Consider the following 20,303-nt stretch of genomic DNA (forward strand, 5'->3'; position numbering starts at 1 on the left):
TCTATATATAAACAGTGTAGAGTTTTTCAAAAAGCCCTATTTAGTAGCTCTCATTAGTATAGTGGACAGTATCTCCTGTCACATGGAAGACCTGGGTTTGGTTCCCTGACTGGGAAGCTTCTTCTTGGGGGCAGTTGTGGAAGAGTCGGAATTGTAATCTGAAGGTCGTGAGTTCGAGTCTCAGGAAAATGTAGGCGGGGAAGTGAATGAACAGCACTTTCTTCCACTCTCATTACCCGCAACTGAGCAAGGCACCTAACCCCCAATCGCTCCCTGGGCGCCACAGCAAAAAAATGGCTGCTTACTGTTCCACAGTGAGTGTGCATTGAATACTCACTGCTGTGTGCGCACAAATTTGGAGTATGGGACACGTCATCTCACTTATTTGTACAGGACTAGTTTTCACTGACAGCAAGAACTAGACTTACTTTGTGATTCAATACCAAATCCTTAAAGCCCACGTTCAGTTTACAGAGTTTTAGACAATATTGTCCAGATCAGTATGATGTAATTATGTCTCAATTTTAACTCAAATGTCTCTGAATCCTGTTCAAATACTGCTAAAGTTATTTTCTTTCAGCTGAGCAATGATGCACAGTGCTGCTGTAATTCATTTTGACAGGATTTACAGTCTTTGATTTAACTGAGCTCTAATGAAAAGACAAAATAAACTCTTTATCTTTTTGAATCAAATGTGTTTTTTTCCTGGCGGTTGGACATTTCTTAGACATTTCTTTCGACATTACAGGTAAAAGAAAAGTTAGCTTGAGCTATTTTACGTGTTAATTTATTATACATGATCATATTCTAAATATACATTCAAAAAAAGAATGTGATAAAATACAAATGTGCAATTAATTGTACCCTCTGACATTTATGTAGAGTCCATTATGTATGCATTTGGAAGTTTTTCTCAGTAAATATTGATATAAGTTTGTGGTGTCTGTTTTATATGGTGTCTAATGTTTTAGAAAGAAGTCTCTTGTCTCTGATTTGATCGAAAATACAGTAAAAACAGTAATATTGTGAAATACTATTACACTGGTTTCTATTTGAATATATTTTAAAATGTATTTTATTCCTGTGAGTTTTCAGCAGCATTACTCCAGTCTTCAGTGTCACATGATCCTTCAGAAATCATTCGGATATGCTGTTTTGTGCTCAAGAAACATCAATGTTGAAAGGAGTTGCCTTATTTTTTTGTAGTAACCGTATTAAATGTTTTAATGATTGTTTAATGAATAACATTATGCATGTATGTCACCTTTTAATCAATTGAATGCATCCTTGTTGAATAAAAATATGAATTTCTTTATACAAAAATATCTTTTGAACGGTAGTGTTAATGCGATTGATTGCCATTTGATTACATTTTTCTAGCCTGCAACTGACAAGCTGACAAGTACAATAAACAAATGACAAGAACAAAACCATCTGATAACTAACAGGTCTTTTAAACATTATTTCAATACAAAGTTGCCCTTCATAAAGCTGAGCATGAGTGCTCTCGTCTGGGTGCTTGTCTTTCTTCTGTATGTGTGAGAGAAAGCGGTTGTACGTGTCAGTGTGTGCGCATGCATGGTCGGCTCACACTCGAATGTGTGTCAGTGTGTGTGTATCTGCGATCACGGAGGTCGTATAACTTGGTGTAACCGAACAGTGAAGTGGAACCGCTCGCTCTGACTAGCGCTGTCACGAGAGAGCTCCGCTATGCGCTTCAGCATGTGTAATTAATCATTAGAGGTGTACTGCTTAACCGCTGCCTAATACCTCTCTCTCTCCCCTTGCAGATACCCACTTCTCCCATAATTACTTATAATTGGCTTTTACTCATTCACTCTAAGATGCTAATATTCATATTTGAGGGCGTTCAGCACCCATCCCCCCAGGTTTTTTTTTTTTGTGTCTTTTTGGTGCCTGCTGGATTTACGCCGTACAGTGCGGGATGCTCGTAAAGGATGATCGCAGAGGTTAACGTCAGTGATAGAGGCCATTAACTTCAGGAGATAGATATGACTTGGCTTCATGTCACTCTCTGGTCACTGTGACTTTGAGAGGCTCCGGCTCCATTTGCGGCCCACTTTTGCAGCTAGGCGCATTCAGATGAGATGGAAGGAAAATGAAATAGATGAACGGCGCCGCTGAACTGAGATATCAGCCTCTTTCCGGATACCTTTGAGCCTCTGTTCATTCCAGGGGCCGCATCTAAGAGAGGAGGCGAGCAGATATGTCAAGGATTGACTAGGATTACAGTTCATCTGCCAAGAACGGCATTCTTATTTTAGATGCAGTACAATATAAGACTCGACTGCACTGGGAGAATCATAACACAGCCTCTTAGAAGTGTAGGTTTGCTCTTCTGCATTTTCTGTCTGCCTTGAAGCCCCATTCAAAATGTGTCTTCTCTTGTTCGGCTCGCCGAGTTCGATCGATTAAAGTTTTGTTTGGCTGTGCGGTTTAATGAAAAATGGCAATGCAAGTGGTGTTGGTGTACAGATAAAACCTTAAAGGTTATAGCTGGCACCAAACCGAGTAGCATCCTGCCCATTTGTCTCCATTATAACTCATCGGTTTCTCAAACTGTTTTTGGCAGGCACTACAGTGATGACCATGACGGCTTACGACGCAGACGATACCAACACGGACAACGCTGTGCTGCGCTACATCATCTTGAGACAGCTGCCCGATAAACCTTCACCCAATATGTTCTACATCGACCCGGAAAGAGGCGACATTGTCACCGTGATATCGCCCCGCCAGCTCGATAGAGAGGTATGCGCTTTCTTTGAGTTTTGTTGGATGGACATAAGCTATATTGATAAAGTAATAACAGATTGGCGAATAACATGCTGTACGTTATTGTATGTTTTCAATCAGTGGCATACTGCAAACCTTGGGGCCTCCGCATGTACCATGAGACAAGCCACAGCTGATGATGTCATGCACAAACATCAGGTCTGCCCTACAAAGGCAAAAGACCTTAACTCGCTAGAGTGTGGAACTGAGAAAAACTTTTTACAGCAAAAAGATTTTTAGTTGTCCAGACAAATTAATTATAGGTATAGGACACTGGAAATCTGGCAATTAGATGTTTTAGTAATTAAAATGATCTACATAAAAAAAATCTTGAGGTTTTTTGAAATTCTATTTTGAAGTTACGTTACTCTGCCTTTGTATTGTCTGCAAAAAGTGAGAAGTCACACCAAGGCAAATGGCAGTAACTTCCACACTGTCAATATTTGGTTGCTGATCACCATTTACAAAATCTATATAGTAACACCTGTATAAAATCTAGTGATCATGGCATTTATTTTGGATGATTTATAGTTGCTTTTTTATATGGAGCAGTTTGGTAGCCTATTCATTGGATAGCTGACTAGCCTATTTATGCTATAGGCTGCTAGCTAAATGAAGTAGATTGCGATCTAATTTGTTAGTCCAAAGTATCTTTTGTTTTACACAATTCCTTACCTTGACCTTGATGTCTGCGTTTCAAAGCCATCTCAACGATCCTTTTCCTTCGAGAGCAATGGGCCATCCTTGAACGCTATTAGTAATAGCAACCACTCAACTATTTGTTTTACCTACACTTTTATTCAGGTATTGTGTGTGTCAGAAGTGCTTCAGTGACCGATGTATGACATCGGAGTCTACAACACAATTTAAACACAGCAAATTTTAATGGACAGTAAAACAAAAACAGAATGCTGTAACTCCAAAATAACTTATTTTGGGCAATTTATCCTGTTCTTAAATTTTTTTTTTTTTTTCTGTAACACTTTACAACAAGGTTAAATTAAAGCTACACTGTGTGATATTTTCCCCCATCTAGCGGTGAAAAGGTATATGACCATCCGGTGAATATTAGTTTCTGTTCTTCTCAATTCCGATTTCGTTTTAACTGCTACAGTGGCCGATTTAGTCCAAGATTAACATGGCTTGCAGTTCGACCTCGTCCACATTCGACACGGTGCCATCGAGTGCTAAAACGCGAAAGGCGAAGCTTGAATTTACGGGTTTGTCCCACTTTGGCTAATGTACTTTCAAGATGGTGGGGCAACATGGCGACCTGCATTCGAACCCCTCACCGGTATGTATTTTCAATGGCATATTATAAACTTACGAGAATACTTTATTACTTGAAAGAAGTAAATATACATTAATGAGCACATATATTTTTGAAAGAACTAAGTGTTTTTAGCTAAGAATAAACTAAAAAAGTTACACAGTGTAGCTTTAACAGAGGTTAATGCAGAGGTTAAGTGTATATCTGAAGTTGAATCTTAATGTAAATTCTGTTAACACTTTATTTTAAGGTGATGTAGTTATACGTTACTACATGTACTTTCTATAGTAATAACAGTACATTATGCTAACCCTAAACCAAACCCAAACCTTAACTGTAACTATATAGTAAGTACATGTAGTTAATTAATATTATGCCGTACCTATTTGAGTAATTACAATGTAACTACAATGTCACCTTAAAATAAAGTGTAATCAAAATAAGTTTTTTTTCCTGTTCTGTTTTGAAATACTTTCCATTCATCTTTCAAGATTTCTGTCATTTAGAAAGTGTGTATTCGATGCGCTACAGCAAGTTTGCAGCATGTCAGCAATGTTAGCTCTGGATTTAAATCTCTTAGCAAACATTTGCAAACATAAAGGAGAAGAAAAGCTATTTCACCATTCCTGTTATTCTGGAATATCTTTACACTGCTGCTCTGGCATATCAATCAGCACAGGTCTTGTGTCTGCAAATTAATTTTCCATGTGATACGAATGCTAAATTTACAAAATGTACACCAAATTTTTCACAAATACCCATTTGAATGTTTTGAAGACAGGCTGTTCTCTTAAAGCTGTTCTCATAAAAATAAAGAACCTCTAACAGGAGGGCCGACAGAACGGAGGCTTTCTGTTCAAAACAAGCTGTGCAAATAAGCAAGCGTAACACCAGCAAACATAAGGGGCAAATCTGTGGGGAAAAACAATAACTGCGGTGTGTTTTAATGTTTAACTATCCTCAAGACACCTTTAGAGCAAGTATATTAGAGCAGTTTCTTCGGCATATTAAAGCAGGGTTTTTAATGTTGTTAAGAGATGGGAGGTTGGATGAATGCAGGGAAGATGCTACGGTGTCTTGAGGACAGGGGGTGTTAGCGGTGCATGCTAATGAGCAACTGGAGGCAGCGCTTCCAAGCTCCTAAGCAGAGCGAGACAACAGCATGATTGCTTTTTCTGCGGGGTGACGAATGAAGGAACATCAATTCGGCCCGCTGCTGGAAGAGGAATATTAGCTGTTGTCAGACATTTAGAGCATGCTTTAATTGAGGTTATACACACTTATCCACCAACATCGGCTGTGTCCGACAAGGCCAGTAGAAAACCCCTCAGCTGGAACAGAGCGAAGCCATCATTAAACGCATGTTTGTGTGCAGTCGAGAGCACGTTTGATAGTCGAGTTGACATCATAATTGAAATGTTACATGAAAGGTGTCTGAATGTAGCCGTTTATTCTGATTTCTTTATAGTGAAACTCTGGATGTTGACAAACTCCGCTAACTTTCACTGTCACCACTACGTCTTACTGACACCATGTTTCATCTGCATGATTCCCGTGAGTCTGTGTGCTTCGTCGCAGTTGATCTCATATGTGTGACAGATGTTTTACACAAAGAGCTCCAGGGAATTTTAGGTGTTTTAAGGAGACAGGTGTGTGACGGGCGTACTATGTGTGCGGTTTTCTGCTATAATTACGAGTAAAGGAGTTGCATTGCCAGAAATGTGTTGGTATTTGTAAAGTTCCCAAACTACACTTCTGCCCCCACCATGCTGCCTGAAAATCAATGCGGAATTGTAAAATCTATTGTGTCTCTGAACTCTCTCAAGCCTTAAAAAAATCTAGTCAAGATATGCACATTTATTCCTCTCCACTGGGTTCTTTCCTATGGTGGAAGGTAAATTCTAAATGTGAGTCACTTTTAGACTTTGTGTGCCTGCATTCATATCAATTAGCAGAGAGGGAGAGTGAACAGGAAGTCTGGACTGAGAATAGAAGATCAATTCTCCCTTTAAGTCTTGTTGTGAGGACTTTATTTTTTGTTCCTACAGAGTGATTAGTAGTGCACTTATGGGTCAGTTAATTAGCTTAAAACAACTTGTATTAGGAATTGACCTGGCTATCGGTAAGCCCCTCACCTCGAACACAGATGAGCCAATCGCAGTTGAGTATTAGTTGCACAGGGACTGGGACTCAGACATCTTTAGGTGTTTCAGCCAACCTGGTCTCATTGTGAAAATGTACCTCTGGCAACGTTTTTGCAAACCGCCAAAATACGTACCAATATGTACATATCTCTGCAGTTTCAAAGTGAAATGAACACTAGAGGCAGTAAAACAGCAAGCACTTTTTATCGTTTTTTTTTTTTCCATGTAAATGAATAAATTTTGGAGTTTGCGTCACTTAATCTGCTCCATATGCTCGGCTTTTTTATATAATAAGTTTGCTCAGTAGCTCAGCTGGTACAGATTTGTACTTGTAATAATGAAAGCTCGGGTACGAATCACGTGAAAGACAAGCATGATAAAAGAGCTCAAAGATGAGTTCACAGAAGCTAACAAGACATGGTTACTATTGTATTTTTGTCACATTTGCTTTTGTTAACACTATCGGTTAGGTTTAGGGTTTAGTGTAGGTGTACGTTAAAAAAACAATGTCACAAAACGTCAGATTGACGCTCATCTGTTCCGGGAAAAAAACGAAGCTTTTGGCGGCACCCAGTGGACATATCACTTTGAAACTGCAGTGATATGTACATATTGGTACGTATTTTGGGGTTTGCAAAAACGTTGCCAGAGGTACATTTTCGCAATGAGACCAGGCTGGTTTCAGCGCCATCGTGAAACATTGAAAGATCCAAAGCTCTCATCGGCTTGATGGTGTTTATGCTACAAAAATGGTAAAACGATGTGCCTGGGGTGCTTGTAACACGCCGATTTCAAGTATTCTGAGTGGATTTTCTGGGTGTCATACTCTCATTATGTTACAATTAAAGTTAGTGTGTCCATGCTAACGTACAAACCTAAATAACTATCTGTTCTCACGTCATGTACAGTGTAATGTTAGGCCAAAAACACATAAACGAAGGTCTACATTTCAGTGCCTCTCCATATTAAACTGGGTAAATGTAAATTAATTTAATCTTACCCTGCATGAACACTGAACACTTACATGAACAGTGTTCATCCTGGAGGTTGTGATCTGCGATCAACGACTGTAACATGAGGCTTGTCTCGCTTGCATTGTGGCCTGTAAACCCTCGCTTCCAAATGAATCTTTCTAACCCTAACCCTTACCGAAAGGTCAATTGAGTGCTTATGAACAAAGATGGCAGCAAATCATAATGATAAGATGCATACCATATACCATCCTGGCTGGCAAACCTCCCCCAATGAGTTACTGTGTTGCCCCCTACCTGCGCCCTTTGGTCCGAATGCAATGATAGGATGTCCTACCTGCCTGTCAACCTATGTATTCCCGTACCATGCGCATTCTGCTTGCACAGACATCACACGTTATCAGCGAGTTTATACTGCATTCTCACCATAATGGCAAATCGTGATGTTCTCACACTCGGAATACATTTTTGTGGCAACACTATCAACGCCAAAATGAATCTGCAGCAGTCAGTTGGTACAGCTCTGTACGTTGTTTATGGTCATTATTATTGTAATGTTATGTGTTTTGATACATGAGGTACATGATACGCCGTCTCTTGTGACGCTTTGCAGACTTTGCTCTGGCTGTGTGCGTTCATGTGTTTAGGAGGAGGCGTGGCTTTAGAGAGCACTCTGAAGGGAGGGTGGGATCTTATGCTTTCAAACTAACTTGCTATAGAGTGGTGCAGGTATGAAATCACTTTGTTGGCCAAAACGCGGATATGCATTTTAGCACTTCCGGTTCCATTGTCCCAAAGTCAATGGGTTTTTTGAATGGGATTTTGTTTAAATGGCTGAAATAAGGTTTGTGGTGAACACAAGCTCAAGACACTTTCATGTTTAATTCTACGACATAAAATGAATGATTTTTTGAAGCTGTTATGTGTCTTGAAAAAGGTGTTCGCTATCAAGTGGCTAAAGTATCAAATGTAGAATTAGAAGATCTGTTTAGACAATATAAATTTATTTAATTTTATTTAAATATCTGGCTAGAGCATAACCTATTTAAATGAAGTATAATTGTGTTTTTAAGTAAGAGTTTTTAGCTTTTACTTATTGTATGTATTATGTTTATACTTTCTCTTTTATTTTCTACACTCTAAAAAAAAGGTTCTATATGGCACTAAAATTGGTTCTTGGCTCGTAATCATAGGGGAACCTTTTTAGTGCTGTACAGCACCAATTTTGGTGCTTCAGTGGTTCTTCAGTGGTTCTTCAGCGGTTCTTTTGCTAAGGTGCTATATAGCACCACTGACTAAGGTGCTATATAGCACCGCTACCATATACAGAACATGTTAAGATATGGTGCTATATAGCACCAAAAGTGGTTCCTCTATGATTACGACAAAGAACCACTTTTAGTGCCATATAGAACCTTTTTTTAGAGTGTAGTTTTGTTCTGAATGTGATAAAGTGTGTCATATCTTTGTTTTTTCATCAAGTGTTCACCGCAAAATATGGTACACTTCTAATGCTTCCTATACTGTAAATAAACAACAAAAAAGTGATAGAAAGAAAGCTTAATTAATAATAATTGCTTAACATGTCAGTTTTATTCCGAGCAATGTCATTTGAATGCATATCACATTCCGAACTCGTAAATAGAAACTTCCCAGGGAACCTTGAAGGCAGCACACAGTATACATCTCTTGATGTTCCACATGCAAGAATTGGACCGGTTGATCTAATTAATTCAATGCATAATTACTTACACAAAACTATTCTGCAATAATGTCAGTTCGGCTAGTTCAGCTAATGGCTTGACGACAGCTTGCGAAAGCATCACGAAGAGAGTTTTCTCAATGCACGCATTTCTCTTGACAGGTCAAAAGTGCCTGTTCTTTCCGCTATCTTTCAGATCAGCTTGCGTGACTAATAATGTTTGTAGCTTGGAGTTCTAGGCTTCTGGTACAGTACCTGATGTTCCTAATGTAAGATTAATCACCCTGTTGGCAGAAATAGGAACATCACAACTTGGTTAAATTACATTACGCAATCTTATGTCATAATAGTAGCTATCAACTATGTGGACTATCATTTATAATTAAATGGAAACCAAAAGCTCCTATAAGCCCAGATCCAGTTCTCAAATCATCATCTGTTCATGTGACAGCAGCACCCTTTCAAAAAGATGCAAAGGATGATCACATGCACCTGTCATGGATTGATCTTTCCTCTGATTTGATTGGTTCAGAAGTTTGCAGCACTGATCCTACACACATTGCCTGTCGGTGAGGAATACCCAGTAATGTAAATGATCACAGTGTTTCCGCTACACCACCTTCTGATCATTAACGGGGCTGTGTGTCGATATCTGCATGCGATTATGTGTGTGTGAGCACTTACTTTTGAATGTACTCAAAAATAGAATTTTATGGACAGTATAATTCATTATTTTATTTTATATTTCATTATATTTGTGTTCATGTAATTCATTTAATATGTTTAATATATAATTTTGAATCATTTGTATTCATTCATTTATTTTAATTTAATTTAATTCTATAATAATAATAATCATTTATTTAATTGTATTTCATTATTTCTTAGTGTTTTTATTGTATTATTTGTCATAGTAATTTTATTTAATGTATTTATTTATTTATTTTACATTTTTCTATTTTATTATTTTATTGAAAGAAAATCACAAAATCAAAAAGTGGTATTTCTTTAGGACTCTGAACATCATGCGTTTCTTATCATAAAAGTTGTCTGAGTTTCATATCATAGGTCTGAAATTCTTTTTGAAATTTAGTTTTCAGTTTAATTCAGACTGACAGATTGCAGACTCGCTTCGGGGGGTGGTCACCATAGGACCTCAAACTAATTTCTGTGGTCAGTCCGCTATCGTTGGCTACCCACAGTGCATCTGCTCCGGAGGCCTGCCACTAAATCTGACAGCCGATTGACAGGCAGAGGAGCCCCACCTTTGTTTCATAAGCCCAAATGACACAGTAGCAAAATAGACATCTTAAAATCAATACCCAGTGACAAGGTTCTGGCAGTCCTCTTATGGAGTATGTCTAATCATTATAGTCCTGCTTCTGATGGCCAGTCTGTGGTCAGATAAGAGCTCTGTTTCCGAATTCTAGTGAACCACCTTGCTGTCAACTTTCCTTCATAGGAAGAGTTTGACATTAGCATGCTGTTAAGCTAATGATACATATAAAAATACATATCGCATACAAATATTGAATAAAAGAGTACATTTATACCGTTAATATGTTCTGGTATTTACTAAATATTATCTATCTATCTATATTTTACCATTTCAGTCATATTAGAGTATTGCTGATTCTATGGCCATATTTAGGTTGCCCAACCACCGTCTTTCCCCAACCATCCCCGTTACATGGCTTGGGACTCACACACAAATTCACACCTATAGACAATTTAGCATCTTCGATTCACCTATACTGCATGGTTTTGGATTTTGGGGGAAACCGGAGCACCCCGAAGAAACCCACGCAGACACAGGGAGAACATGCAAACTACACATAATATGCATAAGGAATAATCGATGACGGGCCGTTGAATTATTAGAAAAATAATGCACACCCGAGGTGGTAATGCAATCACGACACAAAGCTGAGTGGCCGTTACACCCTCAGGTGTGCATTATTTTTCAATAATTCAATTATTCCGCTTATTCTACGGTTACCACACCTCAAAACATTGTTCATGTTGTATTTCGAGACATTTGTCAGGTTTTGACCTTAAAACGCTTTTGTGTGTAGGACTAATTTCTTACGCATCTAAACCCAATTCTCTGTTGCTAATTCCAAAACGTAATTTTAGAGCAAATAACGGTGGCTTGAGCCACTAATGGCAGACTTATGCAGTTATTAATGCAGTGAGTTATCAGAGAGAGAGAGAGAGAGAGATAGAGAGAGAGCATACGTGAATTACCTGAGTACTGTGCGTCTCTCTCAACAGTGTACGGCAGCAGCGTCCACTAATACAAAACTGTAAAAACAATGCCGTTATTACCTCATAGTGAGAAATGTCATGTAGCTTTTAAGTTGCTAAACTTTTGTACTGATAAAATCCTCAGAGCAGCGCTGACAATACGTTTCTGTGCAAGTGTTTGTCCGTACTGTATGTGTGTGCGTAGGAGAGCAGAGAGAGCAGGAGAAAGAGAGTATTTGCTTGTTGTACATAATAAAACGTAATTTTGTGGCAAAAAACATGGATATAAATTGTCGTTTTTATCCTATTGTTTACTATATTTATTTGCTTGGTCAATGTCGTTGTGGGTTTTGGTTCTTTTGTTGTTGTCGGCTATAAAGTCATTTGAAATAACTGAAATCAGTTGGCGTAGTGATATGGAACTGTAATGCGGTCAAGACCTGCTTTGAACTACTTTTGCCATGCCGTGAAAATAATTGTACACCTAGAATGTTCGTCAACCAATCAGATTCAAGCATTCAACAGCCTCGTAGTATAATATTATATAAAATAATAAATATTACATATTTTAAATAGTTTGTAAAAATGCAGAAAGTTTTTTGGGATTGGTAGGTTTAGGGGTAGGTTTAGCATAAGGGCATAGAATATACCGTTTGTACAGTATAAAAATCATTATGTCTATGGAAATCCCCATAAAACATGGAAACCAGGGATGTGTGTGTGTGTGTGTGTGTGCGTGTGTGTGTGTGTGTGTGTGTGTGTGTGTGTGTGTCTTTGTACAGAACAACATATTGCCTCTGAATGGCACCTTTAACAGCAATTGTGTGAATATTTTTTCAAGCTCTCACAACCATTTTAATATCACATCATCTATTTATACATTGCAGGGTTTACAATCAAAGTGTGAATTTTAAAGCTTGCTGGTTTTGTAATAATATTAAAAATTTAGTGAAATGATTACGGACGATTGCGATTTAAGGCCCATTTTACAAGCTTCATCAAATGAAAATGAACTGCATAAAAACACATCTGCATGCATTCCTTGCACGGGCACATACACAGACACACAATGGACATCCAATTACTGTGAGGTCGTAGCGTCGTGATTTCCCTTACTGTCGCCACGTTCAGCCAGGACCCAAACGATCGTTCAAATTACAGCTCCAGCCTCCCCTCTGCGCTCACCCACAAAATAGGCTTTTCAGACATGCTTTTTGGACTTTTTTTTAATCTGATCTCTCTCGCATAATTGAATGTCAGTCGCCATATGAAGATCCTTCCCCGCTCTCAATTAATGAATCATTGTGTTTGGCAGGACGGCTAGACAAAACAGACAGCAAAATATTTACTCCTGCAGGTGGTTCCTGACTTATTATGTTATTTCATCTAAATGCAAATATTACAGTGAACGCAGGAGGGGTGTGGGCGGCAATTGAAAACACTGCATTATTGCATGAATTGATGTGCACTTCACTGCATAAAAGATATAAACTGTCATTTATTCAGTCATTATTATGTAAAGATTGAGTTTAGTTGGGTAGGAAATAGACTTGTGAGTGAGTTTTTGCAGGACGGAGAATACTGTAGGATTGCCCCAGGATTGCTATTAAATATGTCTTTTATTCTGCAAATTTCCCCTCTGTCTTTTATTTATAATTTAGAAATTCCTTTTTACCTGGGGCTTTATTAATGATATTTCAAAATGTACTACTTGCATCAGAAATTGAATGGCTGAATTATTTCAGTAGTTATGAGAAGATTTGCACTATATCTGCCATTCAATTATTATTATTTTTTATTCTATTTGGTCCCAAAGCTGGGAGGCTCTGTCAAAAACATTTGTCATTTCCATTGTGACACATTTTCACTAGACACATGATACCAGTCACCAAATGTCAGTGCTGGGCCTTTGACGGTATACTTATGAAAACCTCACCCATTCCATCAAGCCCAGGGGTCTGTTGAACAAGAGAAACTCAATCTTATGATAGACTCTAAACTTTGTCAATTTCTATAAATACACTAGAGAAAGGTGTAATTTTTCTCTCTCTCCTTCGATTTCTCTGTCTTTACGTCTGTCATCTTCCTACATGACGTCTTTACGTCTACTGTAGCCATATTTTTGCTCTGCAGTGGACAAAAAAGATGGCTTTAACATTAAGGTAACATTTTACAGTGTTAAAATGGCAACACTTAATTTTAGGGTTCAATTCTCACTATTAACTAATTGCTTATTAGCATGCATATTTCTAGGGTATTGCCTGTTTATTAGTACTTATAAAGCACATACTGTATTAATGCCTTATTCTGCATGAACTCATTCTACATCCCTTAATCCTACCCAATACCTAAACTTAAATGCTACAAAAACTACCTTACTAAAGTGTTACTGTTAATACATTTTTAATATGAGTTAAAGCACTAGTATTTCATGAACTCCAAATGCTAAATACTTTTACAGCCTTTATTAATGTTGGGTAATGGTCAGTTTCTACATTCATTGAAATTGTATAAATTAACATTAGGTGACGAATACGCATGACTTAACAATGAACAATAGTATATTTATAAATTAACATTAACCTAATAAATGCTTTGTTAATTGTTAGTGCATGCAATAACTCCTCAATAATACCTAAACAAGAGAAGACATTCACATTTATGTAAAACCTGTAACCTAAAATTATACACACAAAAATTGGCCATTTGTCTTATTTTATCTATTAGAATGACCCCTAAGAAATATTCGTTTTTCTCATATAGAAGAAAAGAAAAACTTTCCCTCCCACTTACAATGACATCGCTGAAGACAAGGTTTTTCGGCGTGAGGGTGGGACAACCTGTCACTCACAACCATTTGCCATCATACACAGACACTTTGGCCATTGGGAATATTATTGTCATGATGAAATTAAATATTTGGTTATGATTTTGCCATTATGACAGTGTGATTCTCAAATTAATCAGCCAGCATAATTTTATTTACATTTATATTTTTATTTAGACTATTTAGACTCATGTAAACACGTAACCCCACCCCTAAACCTACCAATTTGTGTATTATATGATATAATACAGGTACAATTTATTCAAAAGGTACAAATATTCCAAGTGTTCCAAGGCTGAACGATTGATTTTTGTGAAGAAAAGACCCAAAAGCGATCAGTGTCTTCATCCGCCGTAGATCCTTTGCACACATTCAAAAATTGCCACCCGAATAAACGTTACGTCAGCTTTGAAATTGCATTGGCTCTCGTATGTCTCTTGACCAATTGCGTCATTATGTCAGCTTTGATTGTAAAATGTCATTGGCTCTCGTGTGTCTTGTGACCGACTGCGTCATGCTAAAGAGTTGGGTGTATCTTTTGAATGAGATACGACTGTGTGCGTTCATCATTTCAGCAATTAAAACATTAAGATCCACTATGTTCTTCACATAAAGATATTGTATGGCTTCAGAAGACTTGGAATGCAACATGAGTCAAGATTTTTATACTGTTTTTGGTCCGTTTTTGCAATAAATATCTGTGACTGTGCTTTTATTTGCATGTTACGTGTTTTATATTGTTTAGAAATGGGTGGGAGTGGGGTTAGTTGTTCCAAAATGTAAAAGTAGCCTATAAATATTTATAAAAGCATTTCTACTTTTATAAATGCAAAGAATTAAATGCATCTTGATCTAACGCAAACGACTGAAATCAATGGAGTACCCTGCACGTCGAAAAATGACGCCTAAAGGCATTAAAAAGTGATGCTGAGGGGTCCTGACCAAGTGTCAATATGTGACGAGTTTGGTGTGAGAACGTCAGTGTAAAGCTGAAGCAAATGTCTAGATGGTAATGTCTGTGTGCTGTGAAACTCTTGTGAGAGTCACCGTAACCTAACCTTTATAGCAGTGAACAAACAAAGCACTCTCACAAGGATTTTGACAGCACAAGAGTTAATATCTACCGGGTTTAACCAGAGAGCTACTTGACAAGCCAGAAAGTTCAGTTGTGGTCCTGAAGTGCATTAAGCAGGTGGAGTCCATCTTGAGTGATTAAAAAAGGCACCCTTTCTCCTCTATCATGCCTCTGTCTACTTGCATTAGCGCGGAAATGAGATTCTACTAATTAATTAGATCTCCAAGTGCTAAAGATGAAGATTACATCCCAATGAAGGTTAGGAGTGTCAATCATGTTTTTTTCACTAGCTGTGGATTCCTGGAGATAAATTAAGCCCCATGGGAATTGTGGGCAGAAAAAAAAAAGGTCAGGCCGTTAATCCTTCTCCGTTATTAATTGAGCTTCGCTGATCTACTCAGTCAATAAAGGTGTGGAACATCAGAAACAGATAGAAAATGTAAGATGAGTACTGTTGAAAATTGTGGAGAAAGAAGAGTGGGATGTATTAAAGGGATGGATAGTTTGCCCAAAAACAAACCGTTTTTTATAGAAGTCATCCTTACAACCTCACTGTAAACCCTAACACTCGAAATAATTAATTGATTTGAGTAGGGCAAACTCAAAGTGTGTAATATTTATGAGGATCTATTGACAGAAATGCAATCTAATATACATAACTATGTTTTCAAGGGTTTTTGGAGACCTTACATTATGAACCGTTATGTTTTTATTACCTTAGAATGAGCCATTTCTATCTACATACACCACAGGTGCCCTTACAGTGAAGTCACCATTTTGCGCCATCATGTTTCTACAGTAGTCCTAAATGGATAAACTTCTCTACAGAGCGCTATAGCTACTCTCTGCTGTCTCAGACGACGACATCTTTGTTTTGTGTCGGCCATCGTAGCTTCTCTATGTGCTTTGAAAGGGAGGGGTGAGTGGCTGCAATTCGCAACCTCACCGCTAGATGCTGCTAAAATTTACACAGTGCACCTTTAAATGTTTTATATTGCTGTACTCATTCAGCAAGTGCTATGCTAATACTACCAAAGCATTGTGTAACCAATTAGCAAGGTGGCATTTATTGAATTAGCTAGTTAAAGCTAGTCATGTTTCCACTACTAGATTACATGATATTTTTACGTTAAATGTGCGAATTAGCTTACTCAAATATTTCAAGTTCAGAGCAAATAAAATGTATGTTTACAAAATAAAAATCTGCAAGTTCTGCCTACTTAAACTTTACATTTCTTAACTTAAAAAAATTGAGGCAGCTGATTGCCTCATTTTTTGGAGTTTTGCCAACTTATTCGGATTTACAGTGTGTATGACTTTCTTTCTTCTGTAGAGCAGAAACCTCATAGAGACAATGTCATTACTATGACATTGATGACATTATCAGCATTATCTTGTTTTTGTCCATACAATGAAAGTCAGTGGGATCCAGTGTTGTTTTGGACTCGCAGACTTGCGTTGTATGGATAAAAGCAGTTGGAGCATTTCTTTTCTTTTGTTTTTTTGCAGGAAAAAGTAATGAAGTAATTAGGTCTGGAATGATAACATAACATAACATCTCTTTAAGACATTTCTAGGGACCTTTCTGTGAGTTTTACTTAAAAATACCTTTCTGAGACATACTGATGATTAATATTGTGCATATTGTCAAGGATTCACCTTGATGAAATTAGCATAAAAGTTTAGAACACTCTGACTGTCCATTTGCACAAACCAAAGAGAAAAGAAATAAATAAATAGCAGTTTGCTAGTTTGGCCTGCTGTGGTGTCCCTTCCCTGAAGAGTTATTGGCACAGAAATAGAGCTCAAGTACCCTTTAGCTCTCTTGTTTAGCTCTGGAATAAGCTCTAAACTCCCGTTCTGTGTCATAAAGGTGCCAAACTCCTCATGTTCTCACAGGCAGGGCTGCATGCAGGCTTCTCTTACAAATGCACTTCCTTAGCAATATTGAATTCTCTAGGACTTGGCAGTAAAAGTCTATGTGTAAAATATGCATCTTTTATTTTACTGGCAAAGAGTTGGGAACGATCTAAGCACAATCTGTCCCCAGAATGGCATAATATAATGGGCAATTGTCTGCATTTATAGGGAACAAGCAGGTAGGTGCTCACTTCCCGAGAAGTTCCAAATGTCTCCAATTACCACAACCCTTATGTTCTGGAAGGAAATGATGAGTGAGTATTATAAATATCTCCAGCTGGCTTGTAAAAGTGTATTGGTGTTTTATTGGGTGCTGTAAAGTCGGGCCACGCCTGAACAGAGACGGACAAAACTATGTAAGTACTGAAATAGGCCATATTCTGTGAGTGTAGACGGAGAAAAGTAAAGTCTGGTAGACTTCTGATCCCAGCTCAGGTTCAGATCAGAAAACTATAGCTAAGATGTTTGCACTTTCATCAAAGGAAAGTGGAAATAGAGTATCACACATCAAGGTCAGACTTTAATTCCTGGACATGCCTATCGGCTTGACCGCTCTTCCTGCTAATCCCATCCTAAGAAAGCGTCACCTCCCGGCCCACGCCCTGATCTCCAGGGTGGGATGCAGGCATTCAGATTCATGCGTCTCAGATGGTTGTGTGGGTTGAGATAAGAACAGAGCCGGTCTGGATACAGGAGGACGGAGGGGTAATGAAGTGAGTGATGAGTTTCTCCCCTTCCTGACTGAGCTTTGGGTCAGAGATCACCCGGCGTCCATAGAGACCGAGAGAGTGAGTTACAGCAGATGAGAAAGAGGAATCATTCTTTTTTTCCATTTATCAATCTGACTGGTTGACTCATGAGGAGGCGTAGAGGAGGATTTGGTCAGATCTGATCGTCTTGAGCGGGTCACTGGGCACAGTTCACCAAAGTAATAGGGTCCTAAAGGAATGCCAAAACCAGTGATTTTGTTCAGGTTGTGCTGTACTATTTGCCTGAGCATTATTTTTAAGGTTCCTAAACACTGTTTTTGATTAAGGTGATATCTATTGATGTTTTATACCAAATGCATTTCTTTGCATTATTTTACAATGCATTTTGTGAGCCAGCATAAGTGTAGATGGATAATGATATTAGTGCTGTCAATCGATTAAAAAACAATATGTATTTTATTTATTTTTTTGCTGGTATAGGTCGCTTATTCAAAACAAAAGCCTGGATTTCGCACTGTTTATGCCAGAGGTGACTGCTTCGGGTCATGCATATGCAGCGCTGTTTTATCATATTAGATACATTATTTCAGTGGGTTGAAAGTTATGTTATAATGCTCTGTGTGTTTGCTCGCCGGCTACTATGAGACACATGTTGCACACCGGGTAACACGGGTATGATGTCATTGATAGGCGACGTACAGACACGGTCCGTGTCCGGTTTAAAATAGCTTATTTCTCTGGATTTATATATATAAATGTATTACATTATATATATAGAGTTGTGAGAAAACGAGATGTGTGTGTATATATATATATAATATATATATATATATATATATATATATATATATATATATATATATATATATATATATATATATATATCGTTTTCTCACAACTCTTTAAGTTCATTTAAGATGTTATTTAACTAATTTAAGATTGTTCTTATAGAAAATACTCGACAAAACTCATAATTCTGTGTTATTGTTCGTTCCATTGCGAAAGAGAACTATATATATATATACAATATGTGTGTGCGTGTTTGAAATGTGTGAGCTGACGATGTCCTCAGTAAAGTAGACATGATAATGTAAATGGTGATTATAATAAATCATCTTATTTTTAAATGTACTGTTTGTATTAAAACAATACATTTTAAGAGCATAAGGTAGTTTTTGTTTTTTTGAATCCAGTGCATTTTGTGAGTCTACACAGGTAGAGGATAATGCTGATGTCACTGATAATGATATAATAATCAAGCTTATTTTTAAACGTACTTAATTGTAATGCATTTTGTGAGCCAGCATAAGGTAGCTCTGTTTGAATGCATTGTCTGTTTTGAGCCAGCATGAGTAGTTAGAGGACAATGCTGATGATGTCTTCAGTGGTGTAACGATAATGGCAGTGCAATAAATCAGCTTATGTTGTAAGGCACTTTTTGTATGGCTGCAATGTACTACCTTGTTCTAGTATAAACCCGCAATTTAAAACTTCTCAGTACATTTCCCCTGCTGATGACAGCGGTGACAGCTGGAGGCAGAGGCATCAGTAGCTATGGGCTATTTTGTCTCTCTGCCAGAGTCTAGAGCGCTTTTCCAAACAGTGGACCCACTGTGCTGGATTCACAGACTGCACATTCACACACACACACACACACACACACACACACACACACACACACACACACACACACACACACACACACACATTTATCACTGTTTTTGTGTATGCTCTGTGTAGAGCAGTTGCGGCACTAGGGCAGGTCTATAGCCCTGTCAGAAATGTGCATAGCAGTAACGCTGTGTCATGTTTAAAGAATTTTAATTTAAGAACGTATCTCAAGACCCTGTGCCCTTTTCCATTTTGTTCACATTTTTAAAACAAAAGCATTCTGTGTGCCCGGTTTGTTAATTTAGTTATTTAGCCGGCCTTTATATATAATAACCACTGTTGAACAGTACCTGTTCCGTCCAGAAGGATGGACTGTCAGTCGGTAGGCTTCAATAAACCGCCATTGATTCAAAAGCTGTAGTAATAGAAATGTTCAGAGAAACTGATAACATGTCTAACTTCTAAGTGCTTAAAGGTGCAATATTCTAAGATTGACAGCTAGTGGTTGAAATGGGTGCTGCAGTCCAAATTCAAAATATTGGAGAGTTGTTTCCCCTGTCCCCTCCTCCTCAAACCTGTCACTCAAATCCGGGTTGCCAGATTAAGAACATGCAACAGGAACGAGAACAATTTACAATGGAAAGCGATGAGCCTTAGGTTGCGTGTCCACCAAAGCGTTTTCTTACACGGCTGGCTGGCATATTAAATTGTTTTCAATGGGAGCGCCGTGTTTTTAGAACGCCATGAGCGTAACGAGGCACTGAGCGAGTTCTTCGCGCTCAAGCGCTGAGTGCTCTGCGTTTTTTTATCGGTCGCCAAGAGTTGAAGAATGTTCAACTTTGAGCAAAACTGTTCATCACTGTCACTTTTCACCCAGCCATCTAATCACAGTGGCACAAATACAACACCGACCATCCGTCACATTCTGCATGTACAATGTCAACAGATGAAAACAAGCAGTATAATAACATAACAAAATAATTTAAAACAAGAGCCAGAGCAAATACTTTACATTGTATCAGCATTTTTT

The 20,303-nt window shown here is 38.0% G+C and overlaps 1 protein-coding gene across 1 annotated transcript in view; it reads left to right on the forward strand.

Annotated features, from left to right (window-relative positions):
* Positions 1-20,303, forward strand: part of cdh13 (cadherin 13, H-cadherin (heart)) — a 467,661-nt gene that overhangs the window by 305,418 nt on the left and 141,940 nt on the right. Inside the window, exon 7 of the mRNA XM_079825536.1 lies at positions 2,594-2,772. Coding sequence (XP_079681662.1) covers positions 2,594-2,772 — 179 coding nt within the window. The remainder of the gene's footprint in view (positions 1-2,593; positions 2,773-20,303) is intronic.

This window comes from Gobio gobio, assembly GCF_949357685.1.
Source record: "Gobio gobio genome assembly, chromosome: 9".
NCBI classification, from domain to species: domain Eukaryota; kingdom Metazoa; phylum Chordata; class Actinopteri; order Cypriniformes; family Gobionidae; genus Gobio; species Gobio gobio.